This window comes from Elephas maximus, chromosome 7, assembly GCF_024166365.1.
Source record: "Elephas maximus indicus isolate mEleMax1 chromosome 7, mEleMax1 primary haplotype, whole genome shotgun sequence".
Taxonomy (NCBI): Eukaryota; Metazoa; Chordata; class Mammalia; order Proboscidea; family Elephantidae; genus Elephas; species Elephas maximus.
Genome location: NC_064825.1, coordinates 58,673,666 through 58,695,894, shown reverse-complemented (window position 1 = coordinate 58,695,894; position 22,229 = coordinate 58,673,666). Strand labels below are relative to the sequence as shown.

General features: G+C 38.8%; 2 protein-coding genes and 1 long non-coding RNA gene across 3 annotated transcripts in view; 2 read left to right on the top strand and 1 right to left on the bottom strand.

The window, feature by feature from the left end:
• Window positions 1-447: 447 nt before the first annotated feature.
• On the top strand, window positions 448-18,627 carry LOC126078868 (uncharacterized). The gene is made up of 3 exons (XR_007518171.1): window positions 448-564; window positions 6,683-6,782; window positions 18,601-18,627. It is a non-coding gene; the product is annotated as an uncharacterized LOC126078868 (long non-coding RNA).
• Window positions 18,628-18,703: 76 nt separating this feature from the next.
• Window positions 18,704-19,639, bottom strand: LOC126080046 (olfactory receptor 52P1-like). The gene has a single exon (XM_049891366.1). It carries the CDS (start codon window positions 19,637-19,639, stop codon window positions 18,704-18,706), a length of 936 nt encoding a protein of 311 aa, XP_049747323.1.
• A 989-nt stretch (window positions 19,640-20,628) lies between these two features.
• LOC126080045 (olfactory receptor 52P1-like) overlaps window positions 20,629-22,229 on the top strand; it is a 31,756-nt gene continuing 30,155 nt past the window's right edge. The window contains exon 1 of the mRNA XM_049891365.1: window positions 20,629-20,776. The gene's annotated coding sequence lies outside the window, so the exon portion shown is untranslated. The remainder of the gene's footprint in view (window positions 20,777-22,229) is intronic.

Genomic DNA, 22,229 nt, shown 5'->3' with positions numbered 1-22,229 from the left:
AATACTAGTGAGGCTTTGAGGGTTGGGGTGGGAATTCAAAGAGATAATTCTGGGCACCTTAGGGGTGAGGCTTCGAGGATTGGGGTGGGAATTCAAAGAGCTAATTCTGGGCACCTTAGGGGTCTTTCCTTAGGTTACTTAAAGAGCCATACTATGGATTCTGTATGCCCAAAGTTGAGGAGTGGAGAGATTCAGGGCAGTCAGTGACCTCTGCAGGAGCCATATGGATGTTTGCTGAGATATAACTATATACATGGGCACACACTCACACATACATGTTTGCAGAAGGTGTTTGAGTGCCGCTTCCCACTCTCTCACTGCCTCACATTCAGGTAAGCCATTCTGGGTGACAGTGGGTTTTATGTTTTCATCCTGGTACCCTACAATCTGAACTTCAAGTGACCAGCATCCTATTGCCTTCTTTTTTCTTAGCCAGGTTGGGCAGTTCTCATCAACAAGGTCTCCACTCCCTTAAGTCTTGACTCTTGGTGTTGTCCCTTGGAGAAACTGAAGAAGCTGTTTCTGGGGACTTATCCATGCCTGGGACCAGCTTCTCCTCCCAAAGTATGTATAGTTAAGGGAAAAGAAAGCATTGGGGTTTGGAGGACAAAGAAAGAACTCAAAATAAAAAGCAAAACCAAAAAACAAGCACTGATGATGGAATCATTGTGTTTAGCTAATAGAAGAGTGAAATTACCCCCCAAAAGTTATCACAGCAGGTACTTCTACTCTAAGAATACAACTAGCCCATTCCTCAGGACTCCTGTCCCTCAGATAAAACCATGGGGCACAAAAGAGTACAGAATCTTGCTCTGGAGAGCTCTCTCTCCACGTCAGTCTTCAGTGACATCCCACTCCAGAGGAAACTGCCCAATGGTGTTCACTGCATTCCTTTCCTAGGAATTCTCTTGCTTTTCTCTCCTATTTTGCTCTCATTTGGATAGTACTTTCAAACAGAAGGTGGCATGAAATACCTGTGATACATAGACTTAGGTTGCCATCACACATGAGCCCCATTGCATCTGGGAGGTGGCCATGATATTCTGAAGGAGGGATCTTAGATATAGGGGTTGAAGGTAACAAGGAATAAAATTACTGTGGGAAAAAATATTGTTCAGCAGCTCTGGACTATTTTAAGGATAACAGGATAGGACTTGGGAAGAACACAAATATTTGGATGCAGTATTCAATAATATCTTATGTTGAAAATGCTTAAAGGAAATATCAATTGGTTGGGAGAGTACCAAGTCCCAGACAGACTTTCCAGTATACCTAATTAGAAAGGCATCAAAACATGCAGGCAGAGCCCATTACCTTTTCATTTCCTTTACGTTCTGCCCATTGATATACTTACTTTGTTTGCAAGACAAGGTGCTTTGTTTCTCTTTTAAATAATGTCTTAGGTAGCATAGGCATCATTCCCAGGCCCACCAGTGGCTATTGCCTTTAAAGAAGTCCATTCACATATTTGTTATTGTTAGATGTTCTCCAGTCAATTCTGACTCATACTGACGCTATGTACAACAGAACAAAACAATGAGCAGTCCAGTGCCATCCTCTCAATCATTATGCTTGATCCCATTGTTGCAGCAACTGTATCAATCCATCTCATTGAGGGTCTTTTTTTTTTTTTTTGCTGACCCTCTACTTTACCAAGCATGATGTCCTTTTTCAAAGAATGATCCTTCCTGATAACATGTCCAAAGTAAGCGAGACAAAGCCTCAGCATCCTTGCTTCTAAGGAACATTCTGGTTGTACTTCTTCCAAGACAGATTTGTTCGTTCTTCTGGCAGTCCATGGTATGTTCAATATTTTTTGCCAACACCATAATTCGAAGGCATCAATTCTTCTTCTATCTTCCTTCTTCATTGGTCAGCTTTCACATGCATATGAGGCAATCGAAAACACCATGGCTTGGGTCAGGCGCATCTTAGTCCTCAAGGTGACTTCTTTGCTTTTCAACACTTTAAAGAGATCTTTTGCAGCAGATCTGCTCAATTCAATGTGTCATTTGATTTCCCGACTACTGTTCCCGTAGGCATTGACTGTGGATCTAGGTAAAATGAAATCCTTGAGAGCTTCAATATTTTCTGTTTATCATGATGTTGCTTACTGGTCCACTTGTGAGGATTTTCGTTTTCTCTGTGTTGAGATGTAATGAATACTGAAGGCTGTAGCCATTGATCTTCATCAGTAAGTACTTCAAGTCCTCTTCACTTTCAGCAAGTAAGGTTGTGTCATCTGCATATGTTGGTTGTTAATGAGTCCTCCTCTAATCCTGATGCTGCTTTCTTCTTCATGTAGTCTGGTTTCTCTGATTATTTGCTCAGCATACAGATGGAATAAGTATGGTGAAAGAATACCCCCCTGATGCACGCTTTTTCTGATTTTCAACCACACAATAACCTATTATTCTGTTTGAACAACTGCCTCTTGGTCTATGTACAAGTTCTGCATGAGTATGATTAAGTGTTCTGGAATTCCCATTGTTATCCATAATTATGTTATCCATAATTTGTTATGATCCACATAGTTGAATGTCTTTGCATGGTCAATAAAACCCAGGTAAACATCTTTCTGGTATTCTCTGCTTTCAGCTAAGATCCATCTAACATCAGCAATGGTATCCCTCGTTCCACATCTTATTCTGAATCCAGCTTGAAATTCTGGCAGCACCCTGTCAATGTACTGCTGTAATGTTTCCCCAGTGGTGTTTTGACTGTCTTCCAATTTGAGGGGCTCATCTTCTGGCATTAAATCAGACAATATTCTGCTGTTGTCCATAAGGTTTTCACTGACCAATTTTTTTCGGAATCAAATTGCCAGTTTCTTCATCCTAATCTGTGTTAGTTTGGAAGCTCTGCTGAAATCCATCTACCCTCTGGTAATTAAAATACCTGTGGCAGGGTTTCCACCATCACAGCAACACACAAGCCACCACAGTACAAAAAACTGACAGACGAGTTGTGGAATTCATATATTTTTATTGTCGGAAGATAGAAGGTGAGATGATTTTGGGTGCTATGCTAATATCAGATTTCATAGGAAGAAATATTCTTCTTTTTCAATCTGTGTTCCATCAGTTTTCTTGTATCAAAGGAAACATTTCAGTTCTATCAGTCTTCACCTTTTTTTCTTTGTCTTTACTTTTTTATAGTCGTAAAAATGTAACGAACACAACATTTGCCAACTCAACACTTTTCGCATGTACAATTCAATAAAACTGATCACATCAATCATATCGTGCAGCCATCCCCAGCATCCGTTGTTTCTCTTTCTTTTTTTGTCCTCTTTTTATTATGGTCAGATAAGGTGAACTCTATGATATTTATTATGTGGAATGTGTTGGATGTTTTTGTAGACTAATATAATTTTAATTTTTTTGAAGTTCTGTAACTGCTACAAATGTATTCTTTAACTTTTGAATGCAAGATTCTATTATAAATATTTACTCCTATTTAAGTGGAAACAAATTAGTATTTTATATATTCTTATATATTTAATGACATATTTTATTAATTTTTTTTTATTAATGAGTAATGAAACAATTTGTCCTTAATAAAACATTCATTATAAATACACTCTCTTGATGTTAATGTTGCTATCTTAACTTCTTTTTGGCTTGATAGTTTACACTATATATATTTTTTCCCAATCTGTTTAGTCTCAACCTTTCTTAGTCATTAGGTTAAATGTCTCTGGTAATAGCACATAGCTACATTTTATTTTATAATTTTTTTTGTGAATAAACGTGGCCTGGAGTAGATCTGAATTCCTGTTGCCAAGGAGTATTATTTTTCCAGGTGTTAACCATGATTTCAGAATCGTTTTTGTTATCCGAACACTATTTTCCAATTGGTTCATCTTGATTTTTTTTTTTTTAATTGAAGCTCCTGTAGTTTCTTTATATTGTTCCTCTCAATAAAACCAGGTGTTACCATGACTGCTTGCAATGTCAGCCAGGGCCACCCTCCTTTCGTCATTCTCCAAGGCATTCCTGGGATGGAGGACAAACATAAATGGATATCAGTTCCCTTCTCCTCCTTGTACTTCATCACCATCCTTGGGAACTGCACCATCCTCTTTATCATCTCCACAGAGTGTTCTCTGCATAAGCCCATGTTCCTGCTCCTCTGCTTGTTGGCTCTCACAGACCTGGGCATGTCCACAACCACCATTCCCAAGGTTCTGTCCATCTTCTGGTTTGGTCAGAGTGAGATCAGCTATGAGGACTGCCTGGTCCAACTATTCTTCATCCACTTCATCTCTGCCATGCAGTCTGTTGTCCTGATGACCATGGCCTTTGACCACTATGTGGCAATCTGTGAGCCCCTGCGCTATGCCACCATCCTTTCCAATAGCCGCATTGGGCTTATTGGCTTGATGAGTTTGATGAGAGCCATCCTCTTCATTCTCCCCATGCCCATCTTCCTGCAGCAGATGCCATTTCATGCCAATCATGTCATCCCCACCACCTACTGTGAGCACATGGCTGTGGTGAAGATGGTATGTGTGGATACCACAGTTAACCAAATGTATGGGCTGGACATCTCAGCTATTAGCTCATCTTACATGTTAATCATCTGGGCTACAATGCGGCTGTCTTCTAAGGAAGCCCACCAAAAAGTAGTCAACACTTGCACCACACACATATGTGTGATGCTTATCTCTTACACACTCACACTTTTTTCTTACCCACTGCTTCGGCTGAGGCATTCCACTCTGCATCCACGTCATCCTTGGCAACCTCTACTTCCTTGTGGCACCGATGCTCAATCCTACTATTTACACAGTGAAAACCGAGGAGTTTCAGGAAGAAGTAACCAAATATGGGTGTTGAAGTAAGGACCTCATTACCACTGGCCCTCGTCAGAACCTGTCTTATAATCTAGTAGTGGGTATGAGGAAGAAATGTTAAATGGATACAGTTGTTGAAGAAATTGACTAATGTTAGAAATGTGTCATATTGCCCGATTATCTGCCAAAGAGGTTTATCTTTGGGCAGAAGGCTAATACTGGAGACCTTCTCTGTCTCACTAGTTTAAAATCAGGGCAATTATACTCTACAAAATGGCAATAATGATATCTGCTCTCCATACTTGATAGAGTGGTTGGGCAAATTATATGTGATAATGTTTATAAAAGCACTTTGTACAATACACCCTGAACACATGTAAGGTGGGGTGGGGTGTTTCCATATGGAGAGCCCACAAGAACAAATGAAACTTGTCCACAAGTTAGTGAGTATACAATACTACTTACTTTGCCAAGGCTTGGCCAAGAGATACACGTGCATTTGTTTTTGTGTTTAAGGGGAGGATGTGAGGTAGGGATTATTTGGTGAGGGGGAGCAGTGAGGGAGGACAGAGAAAATTTAAAATTAAATTTAGAGTCACTATTTTATCACTACCTCTGTAGAAGCCTTACACTGGGGCAACAAGATTTGTTGTTTCCTTGTAGGTTTGAGGGAATTTGGAAAGGAAACATTACCTACAATTTTCAGAGAAACATCAAAGGAAAAGAGAGATAGGAAGCTCCTGAACTTAGAAGATAGATACACCTTTAGACTAATTTCATACTTATAAAAACTTATGGAGTCAACTCTCCTGCTGGTCTCAACTAATTTCAGTGTCTGAAAAGATTCTGTTGCAAAGAAACAATTCTGAAAATATTCTGTCTGCGGTCATAATTATAAAAGTCCATTTTATACTGGAGATCTCTGGTTACAGACCTCTTCAAGGTCTTTTCCCTAGAGACTTAAAAAGGAGCCCTGGACACATACTTAGGGCAAAGTGTGCGACTCAGGTCCTGTGCCCAGACATGGGAGTGCATTAACTTCAGGGGATATGGCTTATATTTTCTAAAAGTTGATTTGGGATATAGAGGCAAATATTTTAAGATGCAGGAAGTTTGAAACTAGAAAAATTCTAGGGTTTTTCATGCTATTGTAAAGATAAAATGTGAAGGCATAATTCAGTGAAAAATATGCCTACTTCAAGGCCATATGCACTATTTAAAGGAGAATCTTAGACTATTTAAACTACAGGGAAAGAGGAGAATCTTTTCTAGAGTGTGGTACCAGCTATAACTGTATAAATATATAAACAGAGGCATCAAATAAACTCAAAATATCAATAATTTGGGCTGAAAAAAGTTAAGATATTTCAGAGCTTGAAATAAAGGGCTCAACATACAGTAGAAATACACAGTCTTTGAGGATGGAATAGGAGGTGCTTTTTCTGTCAATAGAGGAGCACAGAACAAGGAAGATGTGGGAGCAATAATGGTAGAGAACAGAGTACTGCCTACCTGAAATTAATACCAAGAAGAGATACTTTACCCATCATAACATATATAGCAAAATGTTGTTGAGATTACTACTTTGACAAATAAGTAGCAGATTCAGAAAGGATTTAAGGCATTCAATCTGAAGAGCTGTGGTAGCACAAAGCTAAATTTTTGTTGAGATCTGAGAGTAATTTTTTTCATCTAATTCAAATGCGACTGAACCACAGAATCATGAAGCTCACATGCTGTAAAATATTATCTACCTGCCTCCTATATATTTTTTTATTTTCCCTCTGTTTATTGGTGAGATTTTTGTAAAAATTAAAATCTATTTTTAATAAAATTAGGGGTAAAAGATTTACATAATATATAGAGATAATTGTGCTTGAACAGTTTGCAGGAGCAGTTTATTCTGGAAAAACTGAGGGAACTGGAGAAAATCAGAGAAAACACAAGAAGGAAAGCCTTTCTGTGTCTGTCTTTTCTTGTTTGGGTATGTTTTTTCCTCAAAAGTTTTATTAATCTATGGCTGATTATGTTTTACTGTAGAATGGGTATGAGTCTTCTCCTGTTGGCTTGTTGGAAATATAACAGAAAACCCCATTATTATCTTTTTTTCTTTTCATGACTATGGAATTGTGGCCAGCCATGCAAAGGCTGAATAATTTTTATATGTTTGATCTCTTGGTCAAACTTGATTCACTTTCTGTTAGGTATTTGGAAGTCGAAATAATCCAGGGTCAGCTTCTCTATTACTATCTTTATTCTATTCAGAGAACTTGGGTCTTAAATGTTTCCAAGCCATCAAATAAATAAAATATAAGTAATTATATAAGTCATTATATTTTATTGCATAATAACGTCATATAAATAAATGAGATCTAATAAATAGAGTATCAGTAAAGCAGCACCTCAGACTAGAGACTGAGGAATAGGAGCCAAAGATTTTTAGCATGACAGAGGCTAAGCCTAGGGTTCCCCCAAAAGCAGGGCCTAAGACAAAAGCTTGCCTTTTAGAAGTTTATTTGGAAATGTGATCCCAGGGAGCATGAGTGCAGGACAGGTGGAGTAAAACAGAGAATGAGGAAAATCCAATACAAGGAATTCTTAGCCTGTTGCACACTGCTACCAGAGACTGGTACCCAACTCTACTGGGACCATCTGAAGAGCCTTATAAAATGCGTCTCAGAACTGTCTTCTAAAGGGGATGAACAGATTTCCACCAATGGCTTCCGGGCTGCCCCACAGGTGCTAACTCCCCTGCATTTCCTGGTGGTGTATGCATGAATGCAGAGCTGTTGCTGGGGGAGTCTTATGTTATGGGGTTAGGCATGAAGCTACCTCAATCTGAAGTGAGGCACGGCTTGGCTGCACCTGCAAGGGACTGGTCAAAGCATCAGTGTGTACAGAAGAGGTGAGGTCAAGGGGATTATGACGTGGTGCAAAAGTAGTGCCTAATGCCAAGATTGATGGGGTTGAAGGCTTGTGGACTGTCTCAGAGATTAATATGGAGCTCACACCTTGAGCCCACTCTACAGAGTTTTTCTTTTTTAAATATTCCAACTTATAGTATCAAAATCATCTAACTTTATTAAAACCAGTTGTCCTTGAGTGGATTCCAACTTATGGCAACCACACGTGTGACTCCAGAATAGAACTGTGCTCTATAGGGTTTTCAATGGCTGATATTTTAGAAGCAGATGGCCAGGTCTTTTTCTGAGGCAGCTCTAGGTAGACTTGAACCTACAACCTTTCAGTCAACAGATGAATGTGTTAACTATTTGTACCACTCAGGCACTAGTTTTCTAAGGAAACTAAATTTCCACAAACACTAACTACAGCTAACCCGTCATACATATACGGAGGTGTTCTTCGAAATTATTAAAAGAGCCTCTAGAAAGGAAAGAGCTTTTAGAGATGTGCATACTTTTCCTCACTTCTTTCAGAACGTTATTTTTTTTTAATATAGACCTAAATAAAATGTTATCTTTTTGCTAGTCTTTTTTTTTTTTTTAAGTAATGCATGTACTTCTTAAAGTATATCTTGTTTTTTTTTTTCCTTTGGAACATGTGCCCCATTTTGAACTTGTGTTCCATTCTGATAGAAATAAAAGCACCATTCCTCACCCCTCTGCCAGCAGTCTACCGTGTATGTCCAGGGGGGCTCTTTCATTCCTCAGGGCCTCAGGGGATTTTCTTCTTCATATGCGGTTGTGTCAAATAAAGCTATCCGAGTTTACTTTGTTTAGTTTATACTTTTACAATATATTTTACATTTCTGCTTGTGTGATATAAAAATTTGTATTAGAAGATCGAATATGTTTTTTACAACCATCAGCCATGCTTCTCATCAGTTTAAAGATAATTTTTAGGTAGAGTTTTTCTGTCTCAGCTTAAAATATTACTGCTTTGAAGTCCTCATCTCCTACCTTTAGTCACTGTGGCAGTTTCAATAGACCAGTGTACCTGAGGCTTTGCTATACATTTACAAATTCTCTAGTTTGCTTTAGCTAAAATTACAAAACGACAACAAAAAAAATATTTATCTGGCCAAATATCTTTTTGCATTTTGTCTAAATTATTTTTAAAAGGTTCTCTTCTTAGTTATCTTGGATCTAGAAATCTGAGTCTTACATGCCAGCGACTATACCAAAACATTTCAATACTCAATTCTGCGGCAAAACAAATCTCAAACATATATGTGGAATATGTGCAACTCAGAGAGGAATCGTTGTTTGGGTGGTCAGTATTTTACTTTTGACAGGCATAGCTTTATGTTTTATGATTATTATTATTTTAAGCTCATAAAGTTGAATACAAAAAACGATGCTCTGTCATCATTCTGGGAATTTTTAGGACTTTTTCTGAGTTTAAATATATTTTATAGCTCTATGGAAGAAACTATAAATTTGATTCTTCGTAAGATATGAGTGGAACACAGGACAGAAATTGAGTATTTCAATATTAATCTGAATAGTTGATACCAGAAAAAGGGAAGGCAGAGTCAAGCAGAACGTGTAAAACACAACTGACTGTGAGGAAGGAAACTCTATCAGAGAAGACTTTTCTTCAGTTTAGGGGGTTTTCTTATCAACTTTGGGCTGTGGATATCAGTCATAATGCAGAAAAGCTATCTCAGAAGGGGTCTGCTTTCAGGAAAGTTCCACCTGAGATTACTGACATAAACCTAGAATTTATTCAGAAAAAAAAAATATATATATGTATATATAAGCAAGTTTGACAAGTGGATAAATGAAAAAGTTTTCAATTTGCATCAAGTCCCTTCCCCTGGCACCTCATCTTATTTCCAATTAACTTTGCTTTTAGATGCTTTTAAAAGGTTATTTTTACTTTAATAGCACAAAACATCATGACCCTCCTGCCCAGCCTACTATGGCCAGACCTGCTTGTTCAGATAACCTGAAATCAAGAAAACTGGGCCTATGATGTCTGCATCTGGGTGGATGTCATGGCTTAGAGACCACTATAAAAACCTGTGGTAAAATATTCTTATTTTTAACAAATTACCAAATTTGAACTTAAGAAAAAATTCATCCTTAACATAATATAGATGTCTTTACCTGTCTTTCATGAAATAAATATAGTGAAAATTAAAAGAATAATAACTTTTGTGGGCAAAATTGTTCTATAGTTTGTAATTTACACAAATGGCCATGAATTATTTAAATTTTTTGTGTGTGTTCACTTGATAATTTCACAATATGTCTTAGTGATTGGCCCATATCAGCACAAATGTTAGTCTTCTCCATGGCTGTATTATATTCCTTTTTATGTTTGTCTACATTTGTTTATAAGGCCCAGGGGTGATTTAAGTTGTCAGGTATTGATGAACACAAGTCTGTTTCTAAGATTTTTGTTATTTAAAAAAATGGAACATAAGCACTTTTCTACATTGGCTTTTTTTTTTGCACATAGCAAGTGTTATTGAAGGATAAATATGTAGAAATAGAATTATTAGGGGAAAGGGTGCAAGTATTTTTTGCTTTCTTATTGGATCACCAAAAAACATTACATGAAATGTAAACAATAAATGTATAGAAAGCAAATATCCTCCCAAATAATTGGCAAGCATCTCTTTAGATCTTTTTTTAATGCAAAAAAATTCTCTAAGTATTATTACTAAAAAGCGGAATCATAGTATGCATATTGTTTTTCAATTTATTTATTTTTATAATTTATTTTATTTTTCTTATTGTTAAGGATATACACAGCAGAACATACACAAATTTGACAATTTCTGCATGTATAATTCAGTAGCATTGATTACATCCTTTAAGTTATACAGCTATTCTCACCCTGCTTTTCTGTGTTGTTCCTCTCCCATTAACATAAACTCACTGCCCTCTAAGATTCCTATCTAATCTTTCAAGTTGCTGTGGTCAATTTGATCCCATATAGATAGATCTTAAAAGAGCACAATGTTCAAGGCAGACATTCTTTATTAGTTAAGCTCAACTATTGTTTGGTTTTAAGAAGACTTCAGGGGATATTTTTTGTTTAAGGTTTAAAGATTATTTCAGGGCAATAGTTTCAAGGGCAATGATACAGACATTTAAAAAACATGAGCGAAGCAAGACAGTGGAGTTTACTGGTTACTGGTAATTTGCTTTAATGCTCTGTTGTATGATAATGAGAGACTGGGAGCCATTACCAAGTATTTAACAGCTAAGTGTGAGAAGCAGAGAGCCTCTGTGGTGGTAGAATGTAAAGAAGCCCTCATGACCTGTAGTGGCAGGTCAGGCACAATCAAATGATAGGCTGAAGACCTGGCAGTGAGAGTTGAAGGGCTCCTGTGATGTTCTAATATTTAGCTAAGGTAGTTAAATTTTTTTTTTTTTTTTTTTTAGTTGTGTATGTGTAGGTCAGGGTCTTAGAAGGGAGAATCTGAAATTCTAAAACCTGGAACAGAGACAGTAAGATCTGGATGGATGCCCCAGAGAATGTTGACTCCACAATACCCTTTGGAGCATTACTGTTGTGCTACACAATGCTACAGGAGCTTCTGCCCCAAAAGAAGATAGGCACCTCCCTCAGGACATACCCCTTCCTCCTCTCCTGGCTGCTAGGCTAATAAACCCTGTTGCCATCGAGCTGATACTGAGTCAGGGTGAGTATTACAAAGTAGAGTTGCACTCTATAAGGTTTCTTGGCTGTAATATTTACAGAAGCAGATCACGGGGCCTTTCTTCCACCCTGTGCTGGGTGAGTTTGAACTGCCAAACTTTCAGTTAGTAATTGAACACAAACTGCACCAACCAGGGACCAAACTAGGGCTAAATCACTGCATAACACAGTTAAGTGCATTCTAGACCTCATAGGGAAAGGAAGAGCCTATGCATTTAAAGAATTCCAAGAACTGTAGTTGTTGTTAGGTGCTGTCAAGTCAGTTCTGATTCTTCGTGACTGTACATACAACAGAAGGGAATACTGCCCAGTTCTGTGTCATCCTCACAATCGTTGTTATGCTTAAGCCAATTTTTGTAGCCACTGTGTCAATCCATCTCATTGAGGGTCTTCTTCTTTTTCACTGACCCTCTACTTTACCAAGCATGATGTCCTTCATCAGGGACACATTCTTCCTGATAACAGGTCCAAAATATATGAGGTGTAGCCTCGCCATCCTTGCTTCTAAGGAGCATTCTCGTCACACTTCTTCCAAGACAGATTTGTTCTTTCTTTTGGCAGTCAATGGTATATTCAATATTCTTCTCCAAAACCACAACTCAAGGGCATCAATTCTTCTTCAGTCTTCCTTATTCATCCTCCAGATTTTGCATGTATATGAGGCGATTGAAAACACCATGGCTTGGGTCAGGTGCATCTTAATCTTCAAGGTGACATCTTTGCTTTTTAACACTTGAAAGAGGTCTTTTGCAGCAGATTTGCCCAATGCAATATGTCCTTTGATTTTCTGACTGCTGCTTCCAAGGAAGTTGATGGCAGATGCAAGTAAAATGAAATCCTTGACAACCTCAACATTTTCTCTGTTTTTTATGATGTTGCTCATTGATCCAGTTGTCAGGGTTTTTGTTTTCTTTATGTTGAGGTGTAATCCATACTGAAATTTGTGGTCTTTGATCTCCATCAGTAAGTGCTTCAAGTCCTCTTCACTTTCAACAATCAAGGTTGTGTCATCTGCATAAAGCAGGGTGTTGATGAGACTTCCTCCAATCCTGATGGGTGTTCTTTTTCATATAGTCCAGCTTCTCAGATTATTTGCTCAGCATACAGATTGAATAGGTGTGGTGAAAGAATACATACCTGAAGCACACCTTTCCTGACTTTAAAACAATCAGTATCCCCTTGTTCTGTCTGAACAACTGCCTCTTGATCTATGTAAAGGTCCCGCATGAGCACAATTAAGTGTTCTGGAATTCCCATTCTCCACAATGTCATCCATAATTTGTTATGATCCACACAGTCGAATGCATTTGGATACTCAATAAATACAGGCACACATCTTTCTGGTACTCTCTGCTTTCAGCCAAGATCCATCTGACATCAGCAATGATATCCTTGGTTCCATGTGTTCTTCTGAATACCACTCGAATTTCTGGCAGCTCCCTGTCCATGTACTACTGCAACCACTTTGGAATGACCTTCAACAAAAATTTACTTGCCTTTGATATTAACAATTTTGTTTGATAATTTCCACATTTGGTTGGATACTTTTCTTTGGAATAAACATAAATGAGGATCTCTTCCAGTCGATTGGCCAGTAGGTGACTTCCAAATTTCTTGGCATAGACTAGTGAATACTTCCAGGGCTACATTGTTTGTTTAAGAATTTCGATTGATATTCCATCAAATCCTGGAACCTTTTTTTTTTTTTTTCTCCAATGCCTTCAGTGTAGCTTCGACCCCTTCCTTCAGTACCACTGGTTACTGATCATATGTTACCTCCTGAAATGGTTGAATGTCGACCAATTCTTTTTGGTATAATGACTCTGTGCATTCCTTCTATCTTCTTTTGATGCTCCCACTGTCATTTAATATTTCCCCATAGAATCCTTCACTATTGCAACTCTAGGCTTGAATTTTTTTCTTCAGTTCTTTCAGTTTGAAAAATGCCAAGTGTATTCTTCCCTTTTGGTTTTCTAGGTCCAGGTCTTTGCACATGTCATTATAATACTTCATTTGTCTTCTTGAGCTGCCCTTTGAAATCTTCTGTTCAGCTCTTTGACTTTATCATTTTTTCTTTTGCTTTAGCTACTCATCGTTCAAGAGTAAGTTTCAGAGTCTCTTCTGACATCCATTTTGGTCTTTTCTTTCTTTCCTGCCTTTTTAATGACCTCTTGCTTTCTTCATGTATGATGTCTTTGATGTCATTCCAGAACTCATCTGTTCTTTGGTCATTAATGGTCAATGAGTCAAATCTGTTCTTGAGATGGCCTCTAAATTCACATGGGGTATGCTCAAGGTAATACTTTGGCTGTAGTGGACTTGTTCTAATTTTCTTCAGCTTCAACTTGAACTTGCACATGAACAATTGATAGTCTTGTCTGCAGTTGGCCCCTGGCCTTGTTTTGACTAATGATGTTGTTCTTTTCCATCATCTCTTTCCACACAGATGTAGTCGATTTGATTCCTGTGCATCTCATCTGGTGATGTTCACATGTGCAGTCACCATTTATTTTGTTGAAAACAGGTATTTACAATGAAGAAGTTGTTGGTCTTGCAAAATTCTATCATGCCATCTTCGGCATTGTTTTTGTCACCAAGGCCATATTTTCTAACTACAGATCCTTCTTTGTTCCCAACTTTGGCATTTCAATCACCAGTAATTATCAATGCATCCTGACTGCATGTTGGATCAATTTCAGACTGCCGAAGTTGGTAAAAATCTTCCGTTTCTTCATCTTCTAACTTAGTGGGTTGTGTGTATACTTGAATAATAGTCATATTAACTGGTCTTCCTTGTAGGACTCTAGATATTATCCTATCACAGACAGTGTTGTACTTCAGGATAGGTCTTGAATTGTTCTTTTTGACAATGAAATGCAACACTATTCCTCTTCAAGTTGTCATTCCTGGCATAATAGACCATATGATTGTCTGATTCAAAGTGGCCAATGCTAGTCCATTTCAGCTCACTAATCCCTGGGAACTAGCTGGAGTGTACCGGCAGGCATCAGAGGCAACTCCTGGGACTGAATTTTGAGGGCACTTGGTCAAAGGTGCTGGAGTATAGCAACATTTTTTTGACTTTCTCAGGATATGGTCTTAACATTTGTTTCAGTTTTCTATCCCTGCATAACCAATCACCACAAACTTAGCGGTAAACGCTAGCTGGAATTCCTGATTAATTTTAAGTCTTAGAACTAATACTTCATGATAACTGGCTCTACCCTCTCAGGATTTGGTTATGCCTTTTGGGCTCTTGGCTTTGCCTTCTTAGGAACACCCTTCCTTGTTTTTTTTTTTTTTTTTATGAAACATAGCGTTTGTGTGTAGCTGAGGAGTTTTATCAGCCCACTTCTTGCCAGTACAATTTTGCAGGTTCGATAACTTTCTTTCATTGTGTGCTCTCTCTGTCCCTTTTAGTCCAAGCTGGTATCACTGTTTTTGTTAATTATAATTTTGTCAAGAACCTTGTGGGCCTTGGATGGATTTCATGGACATTCTCCCTGTTAAACAAAATCACATCCACAGATCTTTTTTGAGATAATTCCTTTTCTTACCTTGGCTCACTGATGAGGGAGTTGATGGACAGTGCCCTTAAGCTTCCTGCAGGCCTTGGTTTGATTGAGAAGATCTGTGAGGCACATCTTCACACTCTAGTGAATGAATACTCTGCCTTTTTTTTGAGGTTTCGACAAAATGCCATATAGGAACACTCTCAGTCTTTTCTCTAGAGCAGCTTTCCTGAAAGTAAATCTCTTAATCTTAGCCATATACTACCCTTTTTCTCAGTGTCATTTTCCTCTTAAGAATCTCAAGCACCACGATCGAGACTTACAGGGAACTTAGAAATTTAGGATCCTTTGTCCTGATTTAAAGTCAATAATCATATATGTCTAACTTTAAATTGTGCTAAAACTGTAATTATCCTATTTCTTTATAGTCCTTACACTTTGTAGTTTCATTTTGTTTAAATTTTATTAGCAATAGAGTAATTTCTGTCATACCATTGAGTCTTGATTTTCTCATTACACGGTACAAGTGATCGATAACTATGCACTTAAATGATAAGATAGAAATTTCATTTACTTTAATGTTTTAAACAATTTGACAAAGCAATTGTTTCATCACAACAATACAGGTTAGTATTTGTGCATGGGATATCATTTCAAAAATAGGAGTCTTCCTGCTCACATATGCTTTTTTAAAAAGATGGAATTCCTGGTCACAGAAGTATTTTGAAATATCTGGATACATGCTTACCCTTGCAACAAAATCTTTCATAATATTTTTCTCAACAGTCCCTGATTCCTGAATGTTTTTCATATGTAGGTTCCTAGAAAAATATGGCCTTGGTGATAGAAATGATGCTGGTGATCACATGATAGAATTTTGTAAGACCAATGAGTTCTTCATAGAAATTTTTTTTTTTCACCAACATAAACAGCAACTATACAATTGGACCTTGCCAGGTGAGATGGGAAAGCTCAATGTCATCAGTCAGAACAAGGCCAGAGGCTGACTGCAGAAGAGACCATCAATTGCTCATATGCAACTTCAAATTGAAACTGAAGAGAATTAGAACAAGTCCACTAGAGCCAAAGTATGATGTTTAGTATATCCCACCTGATAAATTCAATGTCTCAAGAAGGCCGTCTCAGGAAGCAATTTGACTTGTTGAACACTAAGGATAAAAGACCAGACGAGTTGTGGAATGACATCAATGACATGAAGAAAGCAAGAGCTCATTAAAAAGACAGGAAAGAAAGAAAAAAACAAAATGGAGATCAGAAGAGACTTTCAAACTTGCTTTTGAACAATGAGTAGTTAAATTAAGAGGAAGAAATAATGAAGTCAAGGAACCGAACAGATTTCAAAGGGAAGCTCGAGAAGACGAAGTATTAAAATGATATGTGCAAAGACCTGGAGATAGTAAACCAAAAGAGAACACCACACATGGCATTTCTCAAACTGAAAGAACTGAAGAAAAAAGTTCAAGCCTAGAGTTGCAATAGCAAAGGATTACATGGGGAAAATATTAAATAACACAGGGAGAATCAAAAGAAGATGGAAGGAATACACAGAGTCACTCTACCAGAAAGAATTGGTCGATGTTTAACCATTTCAGGAGAAACCCTGTAAGCAGGAACCAATGGTACTGAAGGAAGAGATGCAAGCTACATGGAAGGCATTGGAAAAAACAAGGCTCCAGGAATTTATGTGATATCACCTGAGATGTTTCAAGAAACGGATGCAGCACTGGAAGTGTTCTCTCTTCTATGCCAAGAAATTTGGATGACAGCTACCTGGTCAACCGACTGGAAGAGATCCGTATTTGTACCCATTCCTGAGAAAGGTGATCCAACTGAATGTGGGCACTATTGAACAATATCATTACTATAACATGCAAGTAAAATTTTGCTGAAGATCATTCAAAAGCGGCTGCACCGGTATATTGACAGGGAACTGCCAGAAATTCAAGCTGGATTCAGAGGAGGACATGGAATTGGGGATATCATTGTTGATGTCATTTGGGCCTAGGCTGAAAGCAGAGAATACCAGAAAAATGTTTGCTTGTGTTTTACTGACTATGCAAATGCATTCGACTGTGTGGATCATAACAAATTATGTATAACTTTGTGAAGAATGGGAATTCCAGAACACTTAATTGTGCTCATGAGGAGCCTGTACATAAGACCAAGAGGCAGTCCTTCAAACAGTGTTCTGTTTGGAGAGGCTGCATTGTTTCAAGTCAGGAAAATTGTGTGTTAGGGCTGTTTTCTTTTCCCATATCTACTCAATCTGTATGCTGAACAAATAATCCAAGAAACTAGACTATATGAAGAAGAATACGACATTGGGTTTGGAGGAAGACTCATCAACGCCTTGCTTTATGCAGATGACACTACCTTGCTTGCTTAAAGTGAAGAGGACTTGAAGCACTTACTGATGAAGAACAAAGACTACAGCCTTCAGTATGGATTACACCTCAATATAAAGAAAACAAAAATCTTTACAACTGGACCAGTAAGCAACAGCAGGATAAATGGAGTAAAGTTTGAAATCGTCAAGGATTCCATTTCACTTGGATCCACAATCAACACTCATGGATGCAGCAGTCAAGAAATCAAAGGACACATTGCATTGGGCAAATTTACTGCAAAAGACCTCTTTAAAGTGTTAAATGGGAAAGACGTCACCTGGAGGACTAAGTTGTGCCTCACTCAAGCCATGGTGTTTTCAATTGCCTCATATGCGTACAAAAGCTGGACAATGAATAAGGAAGACTGAAGAACGATTGATTCCTTTGAATTGTGGCATTGCAGAAGAATATTGTATATACTATGGACTGCCTAAAAAATGAACAAATCTGTCTTGGGAGAAGTGCGACCAGAATGCTCCTTAGAAGCAAGGATGGTGAGACTACGTCCCACATACTTTGGACATGTTATCAGAAGGGATCAGTCCCTGGACAAGGACATCATGCCTGGTAAAGCAGAGGGTCAGTGAGAAAGAGGAAGACCCTAACAAGATGGATTGAAGCTGTAGTTGCAGCAATAGACTTAAGCATAACAATACCAAGCATGGTGCAGGACAGGGCAGTGTTTCCTTCTGTTGTAAATAAGGTTGCTATGAGTTGAAATGGACTCCACAGCACTTAACAACAACAACAGCAACAACTTAGGTTCCTGAGTTTCTGTCTTAAATAGCCACATCATCATCACAGTCATCCCATTATAGTAAACATACCACAATATCATTGCATTGAAAATCATGATGAAAAGACCGTAGAGTTATTTATATTAAGGTGGTATTCAGAGTAACCTTTGTCCCAATCCCCTTTCAGCAAGTAGATACTATATGGGACAGACACAGGGAATTGGAGAATAAGGAAATACAGAGAGAACTGCAGCCAATGTAAATTCTCCACCAAAACAAAGAGAGATGATCTTGCATCATTTACAGAGCAATTTTGTGTCTAGCTGGTGATGATCACAGGCATGAGAGTCATCAGGAGCCTCGTGCCATCAGCGTGCTTTTGTTAGACAGAAAGAGATGCCTAGGCTCTCCATTTTTGAATTCTAGCTTGATGAAAGTACAAACATATTGGTCCTTCATGTAAGCTAAAAAAATAAAGATCACTGATTCATCGTCTGTTTTTTCCACAGCTTGTCTGGAGACACAACTGGGCCTTTGATGGTTGGACAATGGCTTTGAGTCAGTGGTACTCATTGTTCATTCCTGCACAGGTTTATTGCTGGGACCCACCATCTATGCAGTTTCTGTGCCCAGGTATTTGGCCACCTTTTCCCTTATTTCCTTCGTCTTTATACCGTAGATGATAGGGTTGAGCACAGAGGGTAAAAGAAGGTAGAGATTGGCTAGAAGAATATGGGCTTGAGGTGGGATACTGAGGCCAATTCGGTGAGTGAGAGAAGAAAGGAGTGCAGGCACATATGAAAAAAGGATGACAAATAGGTGAGCTGAGCAGGTGTTGAGGGTTTTCCAGATGGCACCTCTAGAGTTGAGGTGCACCACAGCCTGCAGGATTAGGGCATAAGAGAATCCAATGAGCAGTAGGTCAAGACCTATGACGAGAAGGATCACAATGAGCCCATAGATATGATTGGATCTGGTGTGGCCACATGCCATTTTTACCACAGCCATGTGGTCACAGTAGGTGTGAGGAATGACCATGTGGCAGAAGGTCAACCTTTGAAGTAGAAGAGGCATGGGCAGGATAAGAATCACACCCTTGGCCAGAGCCATCAGTCCCAGGCGTCCAACTAGGGAATGGTTCAGGATTGTGTTGTAGCACAATGGCTTACACACAGCCACATATCGGTCAAAAGCCATTGCCACAAGTAAGGCTGATCGCACCACAGACGTACCGTGGATAAAAAACATCTGGGTGAAACACACATTAGCAGTAATGTCCTGATCATTGGACCAGAAGAGGAAGAGGAGTTTGGGCACCAGAGCCAGAGTAGATACAAGGTCAGCCACCATCAGCAGGGCCAGGAGCAGATACATTGGTGTGTGAAGTGTGGGCTCTGTGGCCACCAGGAAGAGAATAGCACCATTGCCAATGAGGATAGCCAAAAATATGAAGGAGAAAGGAAGAGAGAGCCACAGGTGTTGTGACTCTAAGCCAGGTATGCCAATGAGAGTGAATGTCATGAGGCTGGAATGGTTGAAGATTAGCATGGTAGAAACTGGTGGTGGTTGTTGAAAAAGTTTAGACACCTGCCAATGAGACGTAGGTGGTGAGTAGTTTGCACCAATTTTGTTTCTAATGACTTGCTAAGATGGGACCCAGGAAAGAGGGTTGAATACCTCTTTGGGATCACAGAATCTGCAGTCTGGTTTCAGCACTATCCTAAGCACCAATATTGTCTTCAAATGACTTTTTATGTCCTTGGTATTCTTTTTGTTATAAGGGATGCTGTAGTGGGCCTTTACCCTCCCCCCTCCCAGTTCAACAATTCTACGCTTTAAAGAATCTTTCTGGCATTTGAGTAAGAAGAGGAGAAAATATTCTTATCTTTGATTAAAGGGTGGAAGAATTTGATAGAAGAACCATGATCTTCTTATTGAAAAGTCTCCTGTATGGTGGGGGGCGGGAATACACTTCTGCACCCCATGGTCCAGGAATGCGGAGCTGTTGGGGAAAATCTCCATTGAGTTCCTTGATTTTGTGTGTTTTCCCTCTTTCAGAGATTTATTTTCTGATGGTGAGAGTATTTTTCCCGTACCTTAATTCATTGCCATTGAGTCAATTCTGACTCATAGCGACCCTATAGAACACAGTAAAACTGCCCCATAGGGTTTCCAGGCTGTAAATCTTTACAGAAGCAGACTGCCTCATCTTTCTCCTCCAAAGTGACTTGTGGGTTCTAACCATGGACCATTCAGTTAGCAGCCAAGTGCTTAACCACAGCACCACCAGGGCTCCACTTTTATCCCCCTAGGGCCCTCTATTTTTTGGACAAAATGTGAAAGATACACCAGTAATGTACAAATATGTAATGTCTGGCTACTGCTATCTCCCAAGACTATATCATTGTATATTTGTTGGTCAGACTCTTGAGATTTCTGGCTTTTCTGACTCATGCATCTCTCTTCCAGGGCAACTGGCCCTCATGTGTGGAATGGATTACTTTTAATCAAGAGATGTTTACTTTAAATTAGTCCACTGGGATATGTAAGAGCACTCATTTATACCTCAATTTCTACCATGCATTAAGTAAAATTTCTCTCTTCTTCTACCCCCAGGACAGTGTCTATAGAAGAGCCAAGTACTTGTTACATCAAGAGCACTTTCTACTGATAATCTCCTCTGTGGTACCTACTATTTTCCATCTTCCACCAGCTGGTCATTCTGTCTATTTTTTAAGTCATAAACATTAAATTTAGGCTGGTAGCCTTTGTTCTTGGTTCCATATGTTAGTGAATATAGCATTTTAAGAGAATACCTTGAGCTGTTTTGCAGTCATGGAGATGATTAATGGTTCTTCAGGAAGTGGCTGTGCATATGTCTGAATAATGAGGGAAACCTATACTAAACTTAAACTTATAACAGGAAGCTAATCTTTTTTAATGGGGTACAGGCAACAAGGAATACAACACAGAGAGAATCATTACTTCAATAAATAATATAGCCCTGCCTCTGGCATTCTGTATAAAATACTGGAGGGTTCAATGCTTCTTGGAAAACAGTGACACAGGGTACATTTACAAGGAACTGAACTCCTGCCTAAGCAGGCACTGAGAGCAATTAGTTCTGATACAAGTAGGTGTATCCCAAATGGGGTTTGCTGAAGAGGATCTGTAGATCCCATAAATACCAACAGAAGAGCTTAAGATGAAAACAGAGACATTTATTAAATCATATGGATAAGCAGCCCTTAGCTATGTTAGAATTCCCCTATAGAGAATATACATGACATTTTTAGGGAACACATCCTGAGAACTTTTGAATCACTAAATTTATAAACGATATCACAGGATATTATTTTCTCCGTAAAATGAAGGGTAAATACTTGAAGACTGAATTTACTCCTTTAGAACATAATGATTCCAGGAATACTTATTTCAAAGACTATAGGGTAGTTCTACTCGGTCCTATAGGGTTGCCATGAGTCAGAATTGTCTCTGTGGCAAAGGGTTTGTTTGTTTGTTTGTTTTGATACAGTTATCAGCAGATCTGGTGGCACAGTGGTTAAGAGTTCAGCTGCTAACTAAAATGTTGGCAGGTTGAATCCACCAGGTGCTTTTTGGAAACCCTATAAGGCAGTTCTACTCTGCCCTATAGGGTCACTATGAGTGGGAATTGATTCGACAGCAATGACTTTGATTTTTGGTTTTTATAGCGCTATGAAGGCAAATTCTTCATTTTAACAGACAAATAAATAAACTGCACCACATCCCAGAATCCTTGAGAGTTGTCTGAGTGTAGTAGGAACTTTAGGGTTAAATCTACTTATAGTAAGTATTTTTTGTCTTTTAAAAGTATATAGCCGACATACAAGGAGGCGGAGCCAAGATGGCGGACTAGGCAGACGCTACCTCAGATCCCTCTTACGACAAAGACACGGAAAAACAAGTGAATTGATCACATACATAACAATCTATGAACCCTGAACAACAATCACAGATTTAGAGACGGAGAACGAACTAATACGGGGAAGCAGCGATTGTTTCCAGAGCCTGGAGCCAGTGTACCAGGCAGGTACGGCACAAGCACAGTGAGCTGTCCACCCCCCTGAACTAACCCTGGGAGGGGGACCAGCCGGTT

Coding starts and splice junctions, on each gene's coding strand:
- LOC126080046 (XM_049891366.1), bottom strand. CDS start 19,639: ATGCTAATCTTCAACCATTCCAGCCTCATGACATTCACTCTCATTGGC.